Genomic DNA, 22,437 nt, shown 5'->3' with positions numbered 1-22,437 from the left:
CCTTGTCTCCCCTACCTACAAACTCATCATCGTATTGAATGCTAAGACTTTCCCTCTCTGCTTGAGGACACGTTGTAATTATAAACTTCAAACCTTCACTGGCTGTTGGCGCAATTCCGCCTGAATAGAGTGCATGCGACATAAAATTTCAGTTCAGGTATGGCGTACCTGGCCCCTCCTACGTAGTATGGTGCTGAGGATACGCATGGGCATTATTCTCTGCTCATTCTGCCTATTTGACCCATGTTTCCAGAGGCAAGTCACTTTCAACAGCAGTTAAATGTCGGTAACATTTACAATCTCTTCAATTTTCGAGTTTGGGCCTCAACGACTTTCGAACGAACATCACCAAACTCATTGTCCTATATACACGGCCCAGGAGCCAGCTCATCGAGTCGTCAGGCCGACCGAGGGCCTACAAGTCGACTTCGCAGGGTTCCTAGTCCAATTCCATCGTCACCCGCCTTCACCGTCATTGATACTTCGTCTCCATCCTCCAACCAGGTTAGCTGTTCTCCCTCACTCCCTTGTATGGCAATTTTTCCGCCTTCAGTCAACTCAAACAGACAGCCCAGGGTACGAAGGTCGTTGGCGTCGCCCTAGAAATACTTAGTGAACGTGGAATTTGTAAAGAGGGAGGCGAGACAAAATACGGGGGATGATATTGTTCCTGTCCCAATGAGGTCACCCGTGCACAATCCGCAGCCAGATGATGCGAGATGCGCGAGCATTTGGCCAGGTGACCAGCGAAGATCACGCAGATTTGACGTTGATGTCAGTATTGGTTTGCCTCCAGATCTCGATCCTAGCAGCTGTCAGCAGTTGATCTTGGTTTCTAAGTTGTCCTACAGACTCACGGTACACAGAAACCTCTATTTGCATATTCCAGGTGGATTTGGAGTCTTCATGGCGTAGGTGCAAAGCTTGAGTAGAGCCTCCTGTAGTCAGATCAACTGCCGAGGATGTACACCGGGCGTTTCGCAGGGCATCCAGAGTAACCACCCAAGGCGATATACTGGTGGCAAAAGCCTTGCCGTTGAACGGCCCAAGGGGCGTCATCTCGGCAAATTGCACATCTCTTGCCGACCAGTCGTTGAGTATCACAAAGCCAAAAATGTGATCCTCCGCTTGGTCAGCTGTAATAGTCTGGCCTCGAGGAACAGCCTCAGAGATGAAAACGCCAATTTCTGCTTCATAATCCATCCGGCGACTAGGGGCGAATGTGTACGTGTTCGCTTCCCCAGTAGGGATGATTGCTCGCGGGCGGTGAATAGGCTCGCCACCAATAATGACAGACGATGCTCGACTATTATAGCCCAGTGGCATCGCATAATGACCTGGAGGCTTCGTTGCCCCAGCAAGCCTGCTGCACTATTATCGAGTCAGTTACATTTCCTTGGCCCACAAGTCTGACCGGGAAGCTACATGCGTTCTCGACGTGAACATCAGCGCACATAAAGTCGGTGAACCCGCCTATTCTGAAGGGTAGGTGCATTTGCGCGTCCTTCATGGGGACAACGACCTGCCCATCACTGGAAGTATCCTGGAACAGCGGCGAGTCTGGATATCCAAGCCATTCGATAATGGTCTCGCGTAAATGCCGACGAGCCAGCGCGGGAAAGCTGGCAAATTTGTTGAGGCTGTCCTGTCCGAATATAGAACCAGAATCATGGCTACTCTGACCATTGGGCAGGCAGCCGTCAAGGCGACCTGATCGCTCAAGAATAGAGAGGTCAAGGATGACTTCACCGATGGCGACTCCAACGCGCCTACGGGGCTGTATGAGATGGAAGAATTAGTTCCTGATGGACGTACAGTAACAAGTTGAGAGTCAATAGGCGTACCTGTTGCAGCGTACTAAATACCCCAAAGGGTATGTTGTCCCGCGTAAATGGACTCCCCTGCGGTATTTCAATTGGCCAGGGACCCATACTTACGAGCCTTAAGATATTTGTGCGCTTTAGATAACCGCCTGCTTGTAGGAGGAACCGGTGAACACCCTGATTAGCGATTAAAGCACTTACTCATTTCATTATAACGAATGCCAGTCGGACCGTCCTTCGCCTGATGCCGCCCCGTTAGCCCCGAGCTATCGCGATCGTTTAAAGGCTATTATATTACCCTGGTCTAGGTAGTAAAGTCCGAAGCTGAGCGACCCGGTCGTGGTTGATCTGGTTCGGCCCGACCCAGTCGGGGCGAGCCAGTTCGGTCCAAGGCACCCAGCAGGAGTTAATCAGCTAGCAATGCAAAACTACAAAGCTAGTCCACTCATTCCTGTGCGATTCACTTGAAACATTCTCCATACTCCATTCTGCATAATTCAAGTTCTCACAATCCCAATTTGCCTATCAATTCCCATCGACTGCCGCAATGACAGCACCAGAACGCACTCAATTCACCAACCCTCTGCCCAAGCCAAATCGGTTTGTCACGACAAATAACTCGGAGGGCCAGTCGGTTTACTCAAAACGGCTCCCGGGACCTGTGGAGTTCTGGCCTGTCGGCCCCGAAAATGAGCCTGCTGGCTTCGGCCTCGGTTACACCACTTCGTCGGTCCCAGTACGCCTGACAAACGACCAAGATCTCACCGAAATGACGTCAAACTACAATAAACGCAAACAAAGCGGCCTTGTCAAGAAGGGGGGCAGCGTCGTGCGATACGTCGACTACCCGCCCAAGGCCAGCTCCCCAATGCATCGCACTGTGAGCTGTGACTATGCGATAGTCCTTATTGGCGAGATGGAATGCCTCTTGGATTCGGGCGAAAAACGACTTCTTAAGCCTGGAGACATTTTAGTCCAGCGAGGCACCATGCATCAGTGGGTCAACTATACTGAGTCCTGGGCGAGAATGCTATACGTCTTGCTGGATGCATCATTAGTAGTAGATGGTCAGGCGATTACGGAGAAACTTGGGGATATGCGAGGGGTATCTGCTTCAATTTAAATGGCATAGTGTATAGACTTCAAGATTACATTCAAAAGGTTAGCCGCATTGTCAATAAACGAGTGTACTATAATCCATAGAATAGCTGGGCCGGTTCTTAGACTTGAGGTGTAGTATGAATCGAGGTGTATCACTGTTCAGTAGCATATTTGTTAAGAAGGGCATCACTTGCCACTTGCCAGGCTGGCGGAGTGTGGAATATACTGTCAAGTACAGGGTGGGAGAGAGAATTGGGAGGATGGGTGGTAGTTCAGAGGGCGCGTGACAAGGAAAAACGGAGATGCAGAAGCAGGGTCAATGAGTTTGGCAAAGGTTGATTGCAGTAAGTCGAACCAGATAGGAGATCACTGTTGGGAGTCAGCTAGAGGGAATGTGTTTGGGCGACCGTATAGAACGGATCGGTGATTGGGAGAACGGAGTGAGGGATCGAAGAGCATGAGTGAAAGGAGAGTAAGAGTTCGTCGCAGGGTGAAGAGGAGGCAGAGTCAGTGGTGAGAGCGGAAACGAGGTAAGGCTAGAATAGTCGATTGATGGGCGACCATGTTTGAGTGTTTCTTGTAAGGAAATGTTATAATGGGTTAAATCTGGCGCCTGGTGACTGCGGCGTTCTGTTGGACAATTAGTAAGGTGAATTCCGAACTCCTAATTTCCACAAATCACGGCCCTGATATTGTGAGGTACAATCATTCGCCCAGGCAATTGACCAAGTCACATGTGTCGGGCTTCATTTGCAAAGTACAAAGGGCGATTTCACCAAGATTGAGCACATTCCTGTTTCCGTGACGGAACTTCACGAGACCAACCTCCAACATGATCATGAAGGGACTAATAGTCATATCAATCGTCAGGTAGTTCGCAACTTTGCTGTCGGGTATTCCATTATTTCGAAGGCTATCACCACCACGGGGTATCCGTAAGGCTTGAAGACAAAGGGCGGAGATAACATATACTAATTAGCCTAATTGGCCATCCAACTTGCGGGGACTTGGCACATGGTGCGGGGGAAGAGGGGAAGAATTCGGAAAACGCTGAAATAAGGATCCATGGACGAAAAGAGTGATGATCCTACCCAACCACAAACGTTCATGGCGTGATCCTGACAGGGTTCGGGGTGAAACGTCCCGTGGCTCGATTGTAATATTTTTAGTACATAATGACGCCTGACTGCAGAAGGAATAAACATGGCGAATATATTCACTAATTCTACGAAGAGCAGCCCTTCTATTTTCTCCTATCCTCGCTTCGGCATATGAAAAGTATCCCTTGCAAGTAGAATTCAACAATGACAAGGGTCGGCGTGATATGGCTCGCTTTCTTAGCCCTTCTCAATTTCTCTTTGCTCGTCCTGTCATGCGATACCGACGATAACTGTAGCCTCAACGGCGTCTGCACGAAGTCTGGATCGAAACGCTTCTGTAAATGTGACCATGGTTGGTGGGGAGACGACTGTGGCAGGCTTGATCTCGCTCCGGCGACCAGATGGACTGGTTACAATTACACCAATATCACAAACCCGTCTTATTATCGCGCCTATGGCAACTCGTCTTGGGGTGGTACAATAATCCAAGATCGGAACGAACAAAAACTCTTTCATCTTGTCATCTCCCAATTTGCTAATGGCTGCGGCCTGAGCGGTTGGCGACCGCACAGCTTCGTCATACGCGCCGAGTCGCGAACAGGACCTCAGGGTCCTTATCATTACGCACAGAACCTTACAGGGAGCTTTCGTCACAACCCATACGTTGTTTGGAGTCCTGCCGACCAAAAGTATCTTCTCTACACGATAGGAGTTGATGCCCCAGAGGCTACCCTATCCTCTTGCAAGTCGGTGTCGAAGTAAGTTCTTTGCCCAGGCTTCCCAGTTGAGACGTAGCCTTCAACAGAACTGTTTGGCCAAACAGGCATATCTTTGACTTAAAATATGCTTGAAAACATGTTATTAGGTTAGTTTAATTAAACGTCGACTAACAATCTTCAAGGGACAATTGGCCGAATAATATTTCCGTCTCTGCTGCCGATGACATTCGAGGGCCATGGAGCCCATTCGAAGTTCTTGTCAATGGAACAAATCCAGCACCTTGGCCACTATGGAGTCCATGGGATCGCTCCTCTGAAATCATTCTTGCCTCCGAGGACCTTAAGATCCGCATTGCTGATCGATATGATGGAGATTATGAACTTATCAGCACTCCACCATGGAATACATCTGATTATCAGCCCTATTGGACCGAGGACCCGTTCCTATGGCGCGACAAGCGCGGAAATTGGCACGCGCTTAACCACTGGATGATTGACATTGTAGAGAGCGGTATAAAGTACTCTCGTGTTGGAGCGCATATGTATGCGCGATCAATAACCGGTCCGTGGCACTTTAAGTTGCAAGAAGCTTTCAACTCAACAGTCAACTTCACCGATGGTACTTTCCAGACCTTGAACAGGCGTGAGAGACCAAAGATATTCTTTGACGATGATATGACTCCTTTGTACTTGATCAATGGCGTACAGGATATGAATATCACTTCTAAGAGCTACACGTTGATTCAACCTATTGGAACACGCTGGGAAATGTATGAGAGAAACCTGGGGTTTTAGTGAGAGCCATTTAGGGATATATGCGAGGTCTAAATCACACGATTGCGTGCGTCAATGACAATACGGTACGAGAGTTTTGCATTATTTGACCAGAATTTCGATGCGGAAGCCGAGTGGCCCGCGAAGAAAGAATGTAACATGATGAATCACAAGACAATTTATACTGCAATGCATTGAGACTTTCAGGACCTTCTAGTGTATTTGAAGAACTGTGCGCGACGTCCCTTTCCAATCCGTATCCATAATCACCAGAAGAATGTTCTGAAAACTTTTCCGGCGCAAATCTTCCTCCCAAAAAAATGCCAGGTAATGACAGGCCATTGTTGCACGTACTGTATCAGGAGTAGGGTTCATATGCTTGACCGTATCGTAAATCATATTGGGAATCTCCTCCGTAATCACTCCTGGTCGCCCTGACCCTGGCTGACTTTATTTGACAATGCGTTAGGCTTCTCGACGTGGTGTTGTTTTCATTGTGCCGAGAGGGATTTTTGGATGTAGCTTCTTTATTTGTGCCTCAGGATAACTAAGTGTTTGAACATCGCAAATTCGAGACCTCAATTGAGGGGATAACTCATGGCCGCGCCGCGTTGGCTCTGATGATGATGATAACAATGAGAAGAGAAAGGGGGGGGAAAGCAGCATTAACGATGCGGCTCAAAGGCCTAGCCGGCAAAGCCGACTGTGTCATTTTGGATTCATACCCTGGGCAGGGCGAGCTAACAATATTTCCAGCGTCAACCTCCGTACAAGTGACAGCTCTAACCCACTTACATGTGTGGGTCAAGGGAATACCAGCCTGGCATTGGACAGGCTTTGTTCTTTTAATAATAATATACGAGTAGTGTTGAAACCATTGATAACTATTGACGGTAGTGTCTACGCTAATTCTGTTAGTTCTAGTCTCCCACGATACCCATTTTTTTCAATTGAAGATTTAAAGGTCGCATTGAGCCGTTTGGACGCTGTGTACAGTACATCGCTTTATCTTTATTCTCTTAACTCCAGTCCGATTACTTCTCGCGATTTATCTCACGATGCGTTGCAGAACCCCCCTCTCTGTCGCGGCTGGCCTCTTAGCCATTGATTTTGCAGCTGCGGGTCTATGTCATCCTTCCAGTGAGTCCTCAACATTTAAAGCTTTGTCCAGGAGACTTTTGGTCTGTCTTTCTAACCTTATCTATACAGGCTCATCATCTTCGGTGTCGGTCATCTTGCCCTCAACACCTGTATCTGCTGATTCATCCTCCTCTACCGCATCGTTCTCCTCCACATCGGAATTCTCGACTGTATCGGAATCCTCTGTCACGTCTGAATCAACTACCGTATCAGAATCATCCACCACATCAGAAACGTCTGCTACTTCGGAAACCTCTGCTACATCAGCATCCTCGACTACCTCAGAAGTCGCAACCTTCACGCCTATTCCTCGATTCAATATTGTTGGCAGTGCTCCTGTGGCCAACGACCCACTTCAAGCTCAAGCAGGAGCTGGGGCCTGGATGCTTTTCGAGCCCACCATACGCTTTCAACAGACTCTTACCTGGGCCTACGACGACGAGACCAACACTGTTACCGAAACTACCAGCGGCACAAAGATGTGCATAATCTACAACTCGAATTGGGCCAACCGAGGACCAGACACCATCGATGGACTTTTCGCTGTTACGACCTGCACCGATGATACCTTTTCCAAATCATATGTCACTTGTCATCAAACTGCTGATCTCAAGCTTGTGTGCACTGCGCCAACTGGTCAATGTACCTTAGTTCAGAGCGAAATCTTTGGCCCTCACTATACCTGTTCTCAGACTGACGTTGGCACTTACACACAATTCTATGTTGCGGATGCAGGTGGCCTGGGGTACATTCTATACATGGGCAGTGGTGATTATAGTGGAGCCACTGCCATAGACTTAAACTTGCAAGCTGTGTAGGGTTAAATTGGTTTACTATAGACTTGATTTATAAAGCAGTTACTGAGGAGTGCCCACGTTGGAGAGTCTATCCAGTTGGTTAGCTAGCATCAGCTCAATAGGAAAAAGCCCCTGCCAAACGCACGTCCTACAGAATCGAGGGCCTCTATCTTACACAATTACCTAGAACCTGAGACTCAGCAGCAACTAATCTAACTTCCGTCTGCTCCCTCAAGGTGAGCAAGTTTCTGGCACAAGGTCAAAACAACACAGTTTTATCCACAATTCAAGCATTTTCTACCCAACGCTACCACAACGACCAGCAGCAAGCAGGTCCAAAACATCGTAACGCCTGCCATTGTTTGCCTAGTCCCATACTATCAAGCCATGGCAATCCCTTTCCAAAACATCAGCCCCATATTCCTTCAGCAGACAGATCATATCGGTTTGGCAATCAGATGCAGCACTATGCAGAGGTGTGCCTCCGTTTTGGCCAGTAATCTCGACTGCCCCGCCTCCGAGTAGCAATTTGGCCATGGCGATGTTTTTCTTCCCAAACTGGTCGCAACAAGCTGCTATTACCACCGAGCAATCGAATGGCTTCAATTGTACGAAGTTGGCTTTCAGAGTTTACCTCCCGATTCGACCCAGGACGCGGAAATACAGAGACTGTCCCTCCCAGCAGCACCCAGGCTTGAAGGAATACGTCCCATGACCGTGAAAGATGTACCGCGCGTACATGATCTCCTTTGCCGGTACTTAACGTGGTTCGACCTTGCCCTGAGGACCTCACATCAAGAGGTGCAGCATTAGCTGATACATACGGCTGATTCACCTGTCAACAAGATCCTCTGGACCTATGTTATCGAAGACGCCAGTACACTTGCTATTGCAGACTTTGTGTCCTTTTTTTATAGACGTATTGGTGCTGAAGAACTAAAAGCACAAATGTATAAAAATCGCCAACCTCAATTATTTTGCCTTGGAAATAGCCTTTAGGCATGGAGCGTCAGATCAAAAAGAAACATTGATAGCCCATATTAATGACGCGCTTATTCTCGCAAAATTTCTAACTATCATCTGGTGTCAGAAGGGTTGAAAAGAGACTGACGACCTTGGTATCATGTAGAAGCGGGCCGACGGTTTCAATGCCTTGACAACTTACCACAACGACCTCTTCTTCGATAAACTGGGGGTCATACCAGGCGATGGTAAATTAAACTTCTATCTCTCTAAATATCAGACCACTCCAATCGCAGGAGCTATCTATATAAAGTCATCAAGCAGCAATCGGAGAGGTGGTGTTGGACTGGTAGTAACGTAAAGGAAACGGGCTGCGACTAAAGGATCGATATTGCGCAAATTGATAGTACGTACTAGAAGTCCAACCAGATCTAGCGAGTATACCAAATATGTAGTTGTTAGCTTTGTAAATAATCGGGATTGTTTGTGAACACGCATTTGACTTATCAATATCACAGGCGAGCCAATGCTCAGCCCAATACCTAGCTACTATCCCTCGCTCTGTCCCGGCGGAAGCTGGGCTGATTTCAAGCGGCTGACAGTTGGGTTTGCAGCTGATTTGCCTCGGCGGAGGAAGTGCTGACGCATGCATAGAGAACTTAAGAAGTACTTTACTTTTAGGCTAAAAGTTATTAGTAACTAAGTTACCTAGTAATATTAATATTAAACTCTATAATAGAGTAACTTGGTTTTTTATAAACTCCAGGATTAAAATTTCCTTACTATTATTTTTATCTATTTTATCTCTATTTTCTACTATACCTCTATTTTTCTTATTACTAGGAATATTATTAAATATTAGATTATAAAATAAATCTTTTTCTTTATAGAGATTTACTATATTTTTATATATAATAATCTTCTTAATAATACCTTTAAGCTTATTATCTATTAGGCTCTAGTAAGAGGCAGTTAAAATAGGCTCTTCTAGTGTAACAAGGATACCGAGCCTCACGGCCGACACCCTGTCACACACCCATATCCGGTACAAGGAGGGGTTAGCCCTGCCTTGCCTTGGTACACTAGAATGCTAACCTAGACACGCGGCCCTCTGCAAAACCCAACCGCGCGGCCTACCTCAACGAGCCTGGGGCCAGCCCTCAGGGTTTCGCCGTAGTATCTATATAATCTCGGCCTGCCGACCAGAGACTGAAGCAAGGCAAGCTTTAGTCTCTGTCTCAATTGACTACTACCTTACTCTCGCCTGGCTACTTCGTACCTCTTCGTTGACCTCATTACATCTAGCCTTATCTTAATATATACCTCCTGCTTAATCTAGTTTATACTGCTGGTATTAATCTCCTTCTTAATATATTCCTCCTGCTTAATATACTTCTTATACTATAAAGCAGGACTTATATCTTCTTACTTAACTTTCTATTTCTTTTTTTTTCTTAATTGATATAGAATATTTATCTAGCCTAAGTAGTATAACTAGCTTCTACTTATTAACTATATCTATAGATATAAGAATAACTAGTACCTTTAACTATCCTGCTTGGTTATTATTAAATTGCCCTGAGATAAGTATACTTAATAGAGTTATATACTTATCAGTATTAGAAATAGTAACAATCTTCTTACCAGAGAAACTTAAAATATAAGAAAGGTTCCAGAAGTTTCTATTTATAAGATCGATTATAGGCGGGAGTGAACGGAGATAGTCGAATAAAATCGTAGTAAATAAGGGCTAAGTTAGTAAATCTGCCGAGGAAAACTTGATTACTGTATCTTTTAGAGGCAGTACCATCTCCGGAACCTCTACTGCAAGCCCGTTAAAGTACCTAATCTCCAAGCTTATAAGCAGGAGACTTATATATACCTACTGGTATTCCATTCGCTGCCTCATAGGCTTTCTGATACTGGCTTTTAAATTCTATATAGCCCGACTGGCCGCTGGTATAACTGTTATAAACTGGGGATTGCCTGGTATATTAGGAGGAGGTATATATACTTGTGTATTTACTATACCGGGAGCAGATATTTTATTAAGGAGCAGTTAAGCTGTATATCTAATGCTGATAAATAGTACGGGTTTCAGTCTGTCCTGCAGCAGCTAGCTTGCTAGACTGACTGGCCGTGGCGGTAAGTCCTTAACCTACCACTTTATCATATAGGCCCGGAAGTGCCGGAGTTTTGGACCTGGCTTGATACTGGGGCCGAAAGGGGTTGGCTAAGCTGCAACGGCTATAATAATTCGTGATAATATACATAGTGGTGAAGAGTTTATGGTATTTCTTTCCGGCTTAGACGCAATAGATATGTTCGGGGGGGATCTTTAGAGGGCCCATTTTGAATAAAAAGAGGAGGTGAAAGTCGGAAAGGGAAGAAGGGGGGGCTCTGGGTTCCTCTGAGGTTTTAATTTAATAAGAACAAATAATATCGCCCTTCCCTATGATGGATGAAGTCGCTAGGCTCATTTAAGCAGGAGGTTTCTGCGCTAGTCCGCTGCGGACCAGGAGCGGGATTACTGCGGTGACCCCTTGTGGGCTTACCAAGCTGCTCCTTATCGCATGGAGAAGATAAATGGGCAGCTAAGCATTTGCGAATTCTGGAATAGGTGTATTTTGATTGCGAAAATAGCAAAGGATATTAGAGTAACAGTCAACTCAGATTGTAATAACCATCATCTGGATATAGTATTATTGTGAGTATTTATGTGGTAGCAATATATCCACTATTTTTCAACGGATATAGTAAGCATGCAATATACTGACCGAGAGCTACCGCACGAGCCCGCTGCTAGTCCGCGGTATATATTCCATCTCGATCCAAAGTATTCAGATAACTAAGGAGTTAAGCACCTAAACCCAAAAGGAAACGACCCGGGGTTTTGCAACAGTGCCCCCTATCGCCCACCGTATGCAGTGGAGTAACATGACGTGGAGATGGGTGTGTTTTTTTTGGCCACCTGCGATCAGGAGTCGGCGGAGGTTGATCCGAAGTTGCAGTCTGGGAACGAAGCAACCATGACCAATGTCCCAGTCCATTTGGCGTAGGTGTGGTAGTTACTGTGGGATGGAAACTTCGGGTACCGGTCATGAAGGGTTGCTCGGCATAGGCTCCAGCTTTATCCAAGTGCTTGGCCGTTACCACTGGGATATGTATTGGGCCAACGGGTAGTGAGCTTTTTGTCGTGTACCCTTCAATGCGCTAGTCTGACTCCACAGCGTGGCTGAGGCGCCTAACTATAGGCTGACGGATCCCCCGAAAGTAGTAGGGTTAGCGCTTCCCGCCTGCGCTATATCCAGAGTCCAAAGGTCGGGGTGGGACAACCTCTCCATAATCGATTAGTTAGGACTTTCAAGCTGCGATATTGCTGGACATTGCAGCGTGGGCCACAGCCGTCCTCCCCGTGCAGACACATGAATATTTTTATTTATTTATTATTACCCTGATTGAACCTATAATAAGATCATGCACTACACCTCCTAGTTCCTTAGGGAAAACCGTGCTAGACTTCTGTCTAGTCGGGTGAAAAACCCTAGACACATAAATAAGAAAAATCGAAATAGCCCCGAGGCACGTAAATCGTCAATGTTAGTAACATACTGCCCGTTCTTCGACCTTCTTGCACCCATCTTTCCCAAGCGCGTAATCGTCGTAGAGAATATTGAAAGGAAGCTCATCGACAACCCGGAACTCATGGCTCTCCTGGCCCTGATTTTTGACTTGAGAAACAACTACAAGGCTGTTGTTACAGAGACTGGAGAATTTGAGCAATGATTTTGGCTAAAATAGAGCCAAGGAACACCTCCACCAGCACGGGGGAAGGGGTCGCCGAAATCATGTTGTAGTGGGAGATTTTCTGTTTGATAGTCTTTAACTGTATATGGTTTGTGTTGGTCGTAAAGCAAAGCATTCTTACACCATCTATTTTGACTTTAACCTATAACATCATTCAATGAGAAATTGCTCTTTAGCAAATCGAACTTTCCTCGCGTGCGAAAGGTCTCCGTATTCCCTTCAAGCTCCTCGTCGGCATTTCTAGACTAGCGACGCTATTCTCAGGGCATGGATACCTACAGACAATACGAATGTCTGCAGGATCTTCGCCGATACGTAGCTTTGGCACTGCCTCGCCACCCAAAGTAGGGGTTCATCTTGTTTATCCCTTTTATCATCGTACTAATCATTGAATGATGTGTGGAACAATGTGTTCTCTGATCTTGTGCCTACCTCCCCGTTTGCGGAAAGACAATCATTGAGAATAATGACTATAACAAGAGGTTGAATGAGCCCACTATATTCCGAGTGTTCCTAACATATCTCGCCTTCACAATCTAACTCCTCCTCAGTTTTCTTGTCCAGAGCAATTGGCCAGGCCCGACTAGTGTTTCTTCTATGATCTTTGTCTGCTATTGCGTCCTCAGCCATCTCTCCTCAACCGTTTCCCTTTAGACCGGATAGATTCCATGAGTCGAGCTATTCGCCCACTAGTTGGCTTGGGCTGTTGTCTCTCGTGTATGAGAGAAGAGGGCACAAGGTGAGAATAGTGAACATGCTCAACGTTTGCTGGATTATAAGCCAGCCGTATCACCCTAGTAGTATATATCAGCACCAATGGCAACATTGACATTCTGCTCTGACATACCTGTCTTTGCTCGAATAGATGTTACTATCAAATCTCTCTTTGTCAATGAGTGGGTAAAGAGCTGGATGAAAACGATCTCCAGCCCCTCGTCGCCATATACGAAGGCTTGAGGGCAGCGTAGCATCATCGATGTGGCCATCTTCAGGCTCAGCACATTGGGCCAGAGGCATGCTCAGAGTGACATTGCCTACTCTTTCCAAGTGCGACAAGACCTTTCTAAGCGACTCAATATCCAACTGAGTGATATTGTATGGGCTCTGGTCCATGTTTTTTGCTTGCTCGTCAATCAGGAAGGCCGTGCAGCGGGCGGCTACCCAGATGTCAAGAGTCGTGAGACTTTCCAAGCGGTCAAGGCGCAGCCCATGGAAATCCAGAGAATTGTGACGCTCCTCTGGCAGTGGTGTCAATCTAGGGTTTAAGCAGGCCAGCAGCATGGGGAACACTGGCTCCAACGATAGCTCCAAGTGTTTGCCATGAGTGCGAAAGGCTGGCGGCGGAATCCCCATCTTGGGCCAGTTCTGCATGACCGGTGGTAATTTGCAGAAGCCAACAAACATGTTCAGAGCAGTCGTATCGGTGAATATGAAGGTGGTCGCCTCATAGATTGACTTGAGGCATTCTGAGGATCTACAGCATGGAAGTCAGCGTGCAGGCGGAATGAGCTGCTGGTTCTGCTCTTACATGATCTTGCACGACAGCAGCATGCTGAGATACGGACTCCACGTCGACGAGCCCTCTGAATCCAGATCACGGCTACTCCAGCAGGGCTTTCGAGAAGTGCTGAGATTAATAGCGTAGTCGTAGCCATGCACGTCTGTGACACGTTCGCCACATGCCCAGTGGTTCTTCCAGGGAGAATAAAGCCGCAGGGCATAGGTTCTGTTACTGAATTTATCCCCCAGAGGGACCCCGAGCTGGATTCTTGAGGCATCGACGGCTTCTTGGAGCTTGTCCTCGACCTGGAATGGCGTGGTGCATTGCCAGCGGCAGAAATGGGACTTGGTTCTGTCGCCCTTGTCGTCGTGCCAGACGATGTGTTGGCGTAGGCCACAGGAACGCCACAGCTCGAGGTATACAGCGTCGCGTACTTCGCGAGAGAGGCGCATAATGAAGGCGCACTGGAGCTGGGGACCTGGAGATGTGTCAGTCATTTTCGTGGGCTGAGGTGTTCCGTGTGCTATGGATGGTACTCTATGTTGGTTGTATTGTTGGTGGAGGAAGCCGCCCTTTTTCAATGCTGCCTGAAGTGCTCAGCCCCCATTGCCACCCTCCGTCGGCGCTAAATTTAGGCCTTAACTTACCCCTGTGACCATTAAAGTGCCGTGCAGTAACTAATTCTGGCCCCCAAACTCTCAACCCTGTCACTCAGACCACTCCTACAGTCCACCCCTTTATATTCAAGGTTTAAGCTTTCAGCTGTTACTCCTCTCGGCTTTCCACTCCTAGTTGCCACAGATGTACGCCTCTGTTTGTCGCAATCGGTGCTCAAAGAGAAAACATTGTCGAGTGGCTACTCAAGCAGAGAGCGAGCCCACATGGTGTCTTCTGTCACCATAACGTCTACCCGGAAGTAACTCAACACGCTGCACTCAATCTGCTTTCTGGGAGGTGCATGGATAAGGTGCTTTCTGCTGCTCTCCGGCATGGGATTTGCTGGTACCCTGCACTCACAAGCCCCATCTACTTGGCTGTCAACATGGACGAGGTCGAAATCCTACAAGCAATCATCTCGCATGTCAAAAGAAATACTGCGATGTATCGGTAAGTACAACCGGATGAATCCCCTTGCAGCCTTGGTCCTGACTGGTCAGTCGTGTCTTCAAACCACACCTTGAAGAAGAGCTGCGGGGGAACTCAGATCATGCATTAATATCGGCATTGATCAATCAGCCGGACAAACCAGATAATGGCGAGTGCTGGGATACACCACTCCACCATGCGGCTTCTGTCGGAAATCTCGATGCGTTAAACCTCCTCATCCAGAATGGCGCCGATGTGAACGCCATCGACATGGATCAGGATACCCCTCTAATAGTTGCTTCCATGAACAATCAACTTGATATCGTCAGAGAAATCCTCGCCAATGGCGCCGCAATGGAGTGTAGAGGTTTCAAAGGCTATACCGCAATGGCATGGGCAGTTCAGAAAGGTCACCTCGACATTGTTCAGCTGTTGGATCTGAAAAGCGGTTTCTCTCAACATTTCATGGATGTGATAGGAGAGAACTTGGCATCACTCGCCAGGCTTGGTGATTGGCCTGTAGACACCTTCAAGTATCTCATAGCTCGAGGAGTTGACCCGCAGCAGTACGACCGAGATGGTTCTTGCGCACTAAGGCTGGCCCTCAACCACTCGGACATCAGGGACTATATTGTCCAGTCCCGTTCGATGGTAGCCTTACGACCGCGCCCAAGCGTTTGCAAGACGTACAATTTGTTTTCCGAAGCTGCTGCTAAAAATCAAATCAATTTCTTGAAGAGGATTTATCTGTCTTTACCGCGAGTAGAGGCGCAGATACTCCTCGACATGGATGGCTGGTGGTATGGCAGTCTACTATGCGAGGCAGCAGCCGGGAATTACACTCAAGTGGCGGAGTTGCTACTTGTCCTCCATGCAAACATCGAGCAGGATGGCTCATCATTTGGCACACCCCTCATGTGTGCCATTGCTTGTGGGAAACTGGAAATGGTCAAGTTGCTGGTCAGGAGAGGAGCCAATTTGGAGTACACTGATGAGAATGGAACTTACAGAAGCGGACTTCTTGCAAGTCTGCCGCACCCAAAGGTTACCAAGTGGCTGCTGGTTGGAAGATTCCAAGACCAAAACAAGCTGACAAACGCCGCCTCCAGCGATGAAGCTACTGTTATACCATGGAGTGGAATAAGAGCCATCAGGGTGGTGTTGAGGAGCTGGCAGCAGCACCGTTGGGATGAATCGACCGTTGACTTCTGTATTCGACTTGGGCAAATCAAGAGGGAGTTTGTGGGTCGAAGAGCCGTCGGGGAGCTAGTGTGACAGAAGGGGCAAACTGGCTGCTGTTTGTACAAGGAAGCTTTGAGTTGTAAGAGGCTTTAAGAGATAAGGTTGGAGGCAAAAGGATCTAGTTAAATAAGATTAAAATGCAGGGTTTGAATTTTCCCATTGAAACCAGGAAGCACTGTGGAAGCTACCAAATCAGGCAGACAGAGTCCCCATTTTAAGAGGCATTATTCATGTGGGGGCTGGAGCTAATTCGGTCCAGACGTCAGTCTGATTCAAATATTGTGTCTTCACGTCCAGTGATGGTGGATTGTAGATCTAAGTAACCCAGTTGTATTGATAGCTAGGAGCACAAGGCTCGTCTGAAGTGCAGGTAATGCGCGTAAATAATTGTTGAACCGACAGGTCTTGCGAGCGTGCCGCTTCTGTGACTATCCCTCCTACTGCTATTGGTAAAAGTGAAAGACACGGAGTCAGGCATTCATTCTACCATAGTCGACGGCGCTTGTCATTCGTTGTAACACTAAGCTGGCACACACTCGAGAAGGCGGGCTTTGTCCCTCTGCAAAGCCTCTTCGAGAGAAGTAAAGGGAATACCGTACTTGGCCTGAACTTCCTTGGCAGCCTCTGAGGCAGCGCTGAAATCATTGACGTTTGCCCAAAGGTGAAATCGTTGGCCAAAGAGCGTGGGTTTGATCGCTTCAATTTCCGCTGGAGTCCGCTTTTTCGCCTGGACGTTTCTACCGCTGACTCGAGCAACGATGTCGCGGACCTCTTCAATGGTCAAGTTTTCGTTGCCGAGCTCAATCTCATGACCGGCGAATTTGGCGGGATCCAGGAAGGCCGCCGTGACATACTTGCCAATGTCGTTTGCATCCGTATAGAGCATCCTGGCTCCATCGTTGTAGGCGTGATCCAACTGTCCTTCTGTGGCAAGTTTGGGAAAGTTACCATAGGCGTTTGGCAACATGAAGTCGACATGAATGAATGCTGGCCGAAGTATGGTGTAGGCTTCGAAACCGCCTCCGCGCACGGCATCTTCAACCTCGGCTTTGGAAAGGAAATATCCGCGCAGTTCGATTTCTTCTGCGGCTGGAGTGTCCCACACGGCCTTGTTGCCAGTGTACATGGTCGTGCATGCAACAATGGTCTTGATTCCTGCCTTCTTGCTTGCCTCAATGATGGTCTTTGCCTGTTGGGCCTCTAGCCCCGGGATGGGAAAAGTGTTCAAGTACACTCCCTTGCAACCCTGCGCGGCTTGGAAGATTTGGTCGAAGTTGACACTTTCCCCTTTGAACACGGTGACAGCTGGATCCTCCAAGATGGGCGGGATTCTCTGGGGGTCACGCACAACTGCGTGGACTTTGGCACCCGCTGCCAGGAGGTGCTTGGTGACGGCTTGGCCTTGTTGGCCAGTTGCCTGTGTGACGAGATAGGTAGCCATGATGACAAGTGTGTTGGGAAATATGAAAAAGATGAGAGTGATTCTGTGAGAGATATGCTGTGGTGTGAGTCTGGAGATCTGCTGGGTTGAGGAGGGAAACCGGCTACATTTATACCCATGGAGGCAGGATACGGTGCTCGAGCAATTAACCCGAACCATGATTTCCTCGCATTGCGAATTCACAAGTATTCCTCTGGTGGCTTGGTGTATGACAGTGCTTACTGGGGGCCTCGTCGTCGTCCATCATAGCGCCAGGACCGATCCATTTTGCCACCCCGCAAGATTGTGGGTGCAGCCACTACGTAGTATGGTAAAAAAAGGACAACCAGATTCCCCTATAATTTAGACTGACTTATGTGTGAATTAATTTGTCCTCTCTTTGTTTGGCGGGGCATCTTGATCCGATCCACGTCGACTGATGACAAATGCCTACTTTAAATGCTCGGAGAAAGTTGCACCTGGTGGGTCTGATCGGCTTAGTCGGAGGGGAATGGCATGAGCCAACAAGAGATAAAAAGGACGACCCCACGTCAAGCAACTTTTTGCGAACGTCGGTTGTTACTCTCTCATGGAGCTTCGTCATCTATTTGATTATTCACTCTCAGGTAACACTCCAGGCAACACTCGCGCGGACTTACTTCTTACGTCCGATCTGCCATGTCCATCGACACCCTCAAGGCTAAGAAAGCCTGCTGGACTTGTAAAGGTTGGTGACGTTGCCTGCATCATGTGGCTGTGGACATAGTCAACAGTATCTAACTCGGATCCCTCAGCCCGAAAGATCCAATGTGACCGGACTCTGCCTAGTTGCCAGAAATGTGCCCGAGCCCAACGAGAATGTCAAGGGTATGGACTGCGGTTATCGTGGCCTAGGGACAACGACAAAAAGCGTGCGGTTACGCAGGCGTCGTCAGCACCGTCAGACAGCGCATTTTTGCACGAATGGACCAAGATCCGATTCATCAACACGACGTTGCAGGACATTGAATTGCATCGTCATCTATCCCTACAGGCCCTCAGGGAGATACAACCTCCACACCTGGTCCATCTTCCTCCGAAGCTGTGGAGACAACCGCAGCCAGGACTGAAGCACATGGACCTGGTGCATCACTGTAAGTTACAACATGTGCTTTTGGATAATATCAGGACCAGCTCACGAGTTATACGCACTAGTCTGCAGTACAGCCTATCGGTCGTTGGCTGCGTTCAATTCAACGACAATGCACATTCGAGATTCGCTTACACGCATGGCCCTCGCAAATGATACTATTTCTGGCCGCGCTCTTTTCTACGCGCTGCTTGCCGTGTCTTCCCTCCACCGTGGCGGACTTCATCTGGAGGCTGTTCAATTCAAGGTGTCCGCGCTTCATGGTCTATCTGCTTCCATGAGAGGCGGAGTCCTCAGCTCGGCCGAAGCTGCTCAGCACGTGGCCACGTGCATGCTCCTTGGAACCTATGACGTGAGTTACAGAACCGTACATGAGGAATAACCCAGTGAAATTAACAACTTGTGTAGATCCTGTTACCATCAGAAGGTTCTGGTGAGTGGCTTTGGTATGTTCGGGGAGCCATGGACATCATCCAAGGGGCTGGCCTCGAACAACAATCGGACCAAAGCGAGATTGGACACCTTCTTGATTGGGTCTACTATCACAACGCACTCTCTCGGTTTGCCATGCATCATTGGTGCCACAAATCAGTGGATTTAGAGGCCACGGACGCGATCAGATTGGACACCACAAACGCCCAGTATCTGCCGTTGGTAAAAGACAGACGCGTACGTCCTATGGCAGCATTAACCACCTTTCCCATCATCACCCGCTTACACCTACTTGTAGGCCATTCGTTCGTCAAACCCTGCTCACGAAATATTAAACCTGCTTTCGGAGACATGCGACACCGTGCTCGACCCACTGAAACCCGAAAGCCACGATAGGGAATACCAAAACCGCCTTAAAGCTCTTGAAGAGAAGGTAACAAACCTATCTACCACGCCGGCTTTTGGCGATACGGGTGATGAACCACACATACCGATTGAGTTGTACCAGATGGCTACGCTTATCTACCTCGTGCGTGCTTCACAGAGTCCACGAGAACCACCCCCAGTGCTGGAGCATCTCATAGAAAGGGCATTCGCGGTGCCAGTTCGGGCACCTTCTTGTGACCACTTCTTTCCCTTGTTCATCCTGGCGTGCGAGGCGCGGACAGACCAGCAAAGAGCTCTTATCCTTGAGCTTATCGACAGGACCGAGAAGAAGGTCCAGGTTCGCAGTATGAAAGGGTTGCAGGCTGAGATTAAGTCAGTTTGGGTGCAGCAGGATCTTTATGCGGACGGCGAATTGCTGGTCAACTACTTTGGCTTGATGAACACGGTGATAAGCTCTAATCGGACCCTCCCATCCTATGCATAGCTAGGGTCTGGCCTGACGACGTTAACGAGGATTGAAGAGGTTACTCGGTGGTTTGAGAGTGACATAAGCAGCAGTTGGTGTATTTGTAGGAATCAGTGTGCGCCCTCCCTTGAGGTGGCTGTTGGAGAGAGACTCTGTACTAGGAAACATTCAGTAGATTGATATCCGGACATTAGTCATGAAGGGGGTCAGATAACCCCTCTTCCGGCCGGTCCGGATGACCGGAAGGTGATTGCGATCATCATCAACAATTTGAACAAGACTACAACCATTGAATTGACGGTATCGGATCCATCAGTGGCGTAAAAACCGGTGGTGATCCCTCAAAGTTCTCGAGGTATTTGTGATTGCCGATCGATTTCCCGACTTGGCTCGTCTAAAAACTTGCACGTAGGAATATCCACCAATAGCCAGATCATGATCTTTCGTAGGGCTAAGTAGCTCCTCCAGCTCGGTTACGAAACCGGCGGTACCCCTGTTACACTACTTACTTACCCCGGGAGCCTTAAGCTTAATGCAGTCTGAATTATGCCTAAACCTTCTCTAATGCGGTGCAGTCGCTCTGTGACCGTTGCCATGAACCGAGGAAAAGTAAGTGTAAGCACCATTGCGCATCGGATGAAAGCAGGGAGCAAGGGAGCCTGTAGTCATCTTCGAAAGACAACAACTGCTATCCCGTCGTCAGATCGCGAGATACTCGATCTCTCGCTCAATGGCATTTAGGCGCCCAGGCGGCCTCCCTCAAGTTGCTTCCCTGCCCAGCCCCCTGCAAGGTTGATCTGCTGACGGCATTGCACTAAGCCTGTCTAAATGCTGACCACCAGCAAAGTCCAACGAGAGGACCAGATCTCCTCCGCCGTTGGACCGCATCGTCGCCCAGCTATACGAGTCCTCACAAGCGCATCCTCTGGGGATCTGGAACAATCGATTCCATACCGACCTTCCTTATAGGGCTGCTGTGCCGTAGGGCTGAGCGCTGAACGACCAGGCATCCTTGGAAGAATGCGATTTTGCAGCGGAGCTGTTGGCGTCAATGTTTTTTCTCTTCTTAGCGGACCAGCGGCTAATAATAAAAGCGTCCAAGGCGCTCCACGCAACTCTGGTTTTCCTCGTCAACACTTCAACTTGGCCAGCAAACGTCTAAATCTCTACCTCTATTCTTCAAACTAATTTTTGTGCGACTACCTACGTCCTCACCTTTAACAATGAGAGTCCTACCCGCCCTCTTCTTCATCTCCACCTTGACGCCGGTCGCTCGTACATTCGAGTTTACCGCGCCCGATACCACCAAACCAATCAACTTCTCTGAGCCTGTCGTATTTGAATGGCCAATTGTTGGAGGAAACCCCCTGCAACCCTGGCTTCAGCTTATATTCGCTACGGGCGACTCCTCCGGGTCGGGTCGGTGGGGGATCAACTTCGAACGACTCGACACCAGAAACACTAGTACGTGGACATGGGACGCCCCTGAATGGATAGCGAATGTGACCGCGGACGGCTTCGAGCAGCTTCTTGTTAAGGGCAAGAACAACTGGTTCGAAGCATCTCTTTCGAGGCTCCCATACTCCAACCAGAGCTGGAGCTCAAATCTGGTGGCGACGGATAAATTCGAGGTTGAGGGATATCCCTATCTCAGAGATCCTTATTCTGGAGCAGGAGTGACCACGCCTTCGCTGAGTCTTGCGCTTGCAGCAGGAGCCATGACCCTGATTTTCGGCCTGACATCATGAAGGCTATACGTCTTGTGTGGAGAGTTTGAGCTGCGGCCGGCGGTTTCTGATGACGGGATGTGGGTGTCGTTGAAATGTAATTAACTGAAAAGCCGGAAGGCCCCAGGCGAACCATAATGTGATACTTATTTCTGTCCTAGTTTTAGAGACCATCGCAAGCAGTGGACCAAGCTCGACAACCTGGGGTTCCATTCCTAGGCTGTGCAAAGGCTTCTATAAGTGTGAGGAAGGCAATCAGATGGACTGCCTGTTGCGGGAGGTTAACAGCTCGCCGGGCCTCGGGGCTAGGAGTAGCTTGTAACTTTATAGGGCATTTGAGCTTGATTTAGCTCCTGTTAGTTCTTGGACGAAATGTTCAGACCCTGGGAAAATACCAATTGGGGCGACTTGTAAATCTGAGGCGATGAATCCGCTAATTTTGACGTAGCGCATGTTTTAAAGAAAGATAGGTCCGGTCGGTCCAGGTCTGACAATGGTTTATACTAATTTTTATATGTCTTATCTTAGATGTCCAGGTCGTCTTTCATATGTAGCGTCATAGCATCCCAATTGTTGCGTCGATTGTGGCCTGGCCCTGAATGCATCAGTGGCCAGTGCTGTGTAGGTAGTGCTGTTATGCTCAGCAACGCTTTGAAAAATGCAAAGATGAGTAGATGTGGTATGGTTCGTCGTAATGACACACCCGGCCACAGTGTCTCCGTAGTCGAAAGTCGGTATCAGCTACACGACTCACCCTAAGTGTAGACTTTTGACGATAATCGCAATCCGTGATTTGCATTCCATGCCAGGATGTTCCCTTGAG

At 48.3% G+C, this 22,437-nt stretch overlaps 8 protein-coding genes across 8 annotated transcripts; 5 read left to right on the top strand and 3 right to left on the bottom strand.

Moving 5' to 3' along the window:
* Nucleotides 1-398: 398 nt before the first annotated feature.
* On the bottom strand, nucleotides 399-1,931 carry BGZ61DRAFT_496115 (putative 2-hydroxyhepta-2,4-diene-1,7-dioate isomerase; the record flags this gene model as incomplete). Its single annotated transcript, XM_046250976.1, has 5 exons — nucleotides 399-599; nucleotides 654-805; nucleotides 858-1,371; nucleotides 1,430-1,777; nucleotides 1,845-1,931. The coding sequence occupies 5 exons, from the start codon at nucleotides 1,929-1,931 to the stop codon at nucleotides 399-401; spliced, it is 1,302 nt and encodes a 433-aa protein (XP_046101710.1).
* A 387-nt stretch (nucleotides 1,932-2,318) lies between these two features.
* On the top strand, nucleotides 2,319-2,946 carry BGZ61DRAFT_425117 (uncharacterized protein; the record flags this gene model as incomplete). Its single annotated transcript, XM_046243634.1, has 1 exon — nucleotides 2,319-2,946. Exon 1 carries the CDS (start codon nucleotides 2,371-2,373, stop codon nucleotides 2,944-2,946), a length of 576 nt encoding a protein of 191 aa, XP_046101709.1. The 5' UTR covers nucleotides 2,319-2,370.
* A 1,282-nt stretch (nucleotides 2,947-4,228) lies between these two features.
* Nucleotides 4,229-7,475, top strand: BGZ61DRAFT_535198 (uncharacterized protein; the record flags this gene model as incomplete). The annotated part of the gene is made up of 4 exons (XM_046254246.1): nucleotides 4,229-4,782; nucleotides 4,926-5,513; nucleotides 6,587-6,657; nucleotides 6,727-7,475. 4 exons carry the CDS (start codon nucleotides 4,229-4,231, stop codon nucleotides 7,473-7,475), a joined length of 1,962 nt encoding a protein of 653 aa, XP_046101708.1.
* A 5,175-nt stretch (nucleotides 7,476-12,650) lies between these two features.
* On the bottom strand, nucleotides 12,651-14,254 carry BGZ61DRAFT_456285 (uncharacterized protein). The gene is made up of 3 exons (XM_046246494.1): nucleotides 13,753-14,254; nucleotides 13,072-13,698; nucleotides 12,651-13,018 (listed from the first exon to the last, which is right to left on the bottom strand). Exons 1-3 carry the CDS (start codon nucleotides 14,220-14,222, stop codon nucleotides 12,847-12,849), a joined length of 1,269 nt encoding a protein of 422 aa, XP_046101707.1. The 5' UTR covers nucleotides 14,223-14,254; the 3' UTR covers nucleotides 12,651-12,846.
* A 513-nt stretch (nucleotides 14,255-14,767) lies between these two features.
* On the top strand, nucleotides 14,768-16,086 carry BGZ61DRAFT_550711 (ankyrin repeat-containing domain protein; the record flags this gene model as incomplete). Its single annotated transcript, XM_046255477.1, has 2 exons — nucleotides 14,768-14,832; nucleotides 14,883-16,086. The coding sequence occupies 2 exons, from the start codon at nucleotides 14,768-14,770 to the stop codon at nucleotides 16,084-16,086; spliced, it is 1,269 nt and encodes a 422-aa protein (XP_046101706.1).
* A 283-nt stretch (nucleotides 16,087-16,369) lies between these two features.
* BGZ61DRAFT_456284 (uncharacterized protein) lies at nucleotides 16,370-17,701 on the bottom strand. The gene has a single exon (XM_046246493.1). It carries the CDS (start codon nucleotides 17,651-17,653, stop codon nucleotides 16,574-16,576), a length of 1,080 nt encoding a protein of 359 aa, XP_046101705.1. The 5' UTR covers nucleotides 17,654-17,701; the 3' UTR covers nucleotides 16,370-16,573.
* Nucleotides 17,702-18,044: 343 nt separating this feature from the next.
* On the top strand, nucleotides 18,045-20,181 carry BGZ61DRAFT_456282 (fungal-specific transcription factor domain-containing protein). Its single transcript, XM_046246492.1, has 5 exons — nucleotides 18,045-18,200; nucleotides 18,268-18,606; nucleotides 18,668-18,954; nucleotides 19,011-19,271; nucleotides 19,333-20,181. Exons 1-5 carry the CDS (start codon nucleotides 18,152-18,154, stop codon nucleotides 19,903-19,905), a joined length of 1,509 nt encoding a protein of 502 aa, XP_046101704.1. The 5' UTR covers nucleotides 18,045-18,151; the 3' UTR covers nucleotides 19,906-20,181.
* A 929-nt stretch (nucleotides 20,182-21,110) lies between these two features.
* On the top strand, nucleotides 21,111-21,635 carry BGZ61DRAFT_535193 (uncharacterized protein; the record flags this gene model as incomplete). Its single annotated transcript, XM_046254245.1, has 1 exon — nucleotides 21,111-21,635. The coding sequence occupies one exon, from the start codon at nucleotides 21,111-21,113 to the stop codon at nucleotides 21,633-21,635; it is 525 nt and encodes a 174-aa protein (XP_046101703.1).
* Nucleotides 21,636-22,437: the final 802 nt, after the last annotated feature.

The sequence above is a fragment of the Ilyonectria robusta genome (genome assembly GCF_021365365.1).
Source record: "Ilyonectria robusta strain PMI_751 chromosome Unknown BGZ61scaffold_16, whole genome shotgun sequence".
In the NCBI taxonomy this organism is placed as follows: domain Eukaryota; kingdom Fungi; phylum Ascomycota; class Sordariomycetes; order Hypocreales; family Nectriaceae; genus Ilyonectria; species Ilyonectria robusta.
This window is presented reverse-complemented; position numbering and strand designations above follow the sequence as displayed.

Bases quoted from the DNA above. Each gene is read 5' to 3' on its own strand.
- BGZ61DRAFT_456285 (XM_046246494.1), bottom strand. From the start codon at position 14,222: ATGACTGACACATCTCCAGGTCCCCAGCTCCAGTGCGCCTTCATTATG. The intron at 13,699-13,752 runs GTAAGAGCAGAA...TCCATGCTGTAG, and splicing joins CTGCTGTCGTGCAAGATCAT to ATCCTCAGAATGCCTCAAGT. The intron at 13,019-13,071 runs GTATGTCAGAGC...ATATACTACTAG, and splicing joins ATCTATTCGAGCAAAGACAG to GGTGATACGGCTGGCTTATA.
- BGZ61DRAFT_456284 (XM_046246493.1), bottom strand. From the start codon at position 17,653: ATGGTTCGGGTTAATTGCTCGAGCACCGTATCCTGCCTCCATGGGTAT.
- BGZ61DRAFT_456282 (XM_046246492.1), top strand. From the start codon at position 18,152: ATGTCCATCGACACCCTCAAGGCTAAGAAAGCCTGCTGGACTTGTAAA. The intron at 18,201-18,267 runs GTTGGTGACGTT...CGGATCCCTCAG, and splicing joins AGCCTGCTGGACTTGTAAAG to CCCGAAAGATCCAATGTGAC. The intron at 19,272-19,332 runs GTACGTCCTATG...ACCTACTTGTAG, and splicing joins CGTTGGTAAAAGACAGACGC to GCCATTCGTTCGTCAAACCC.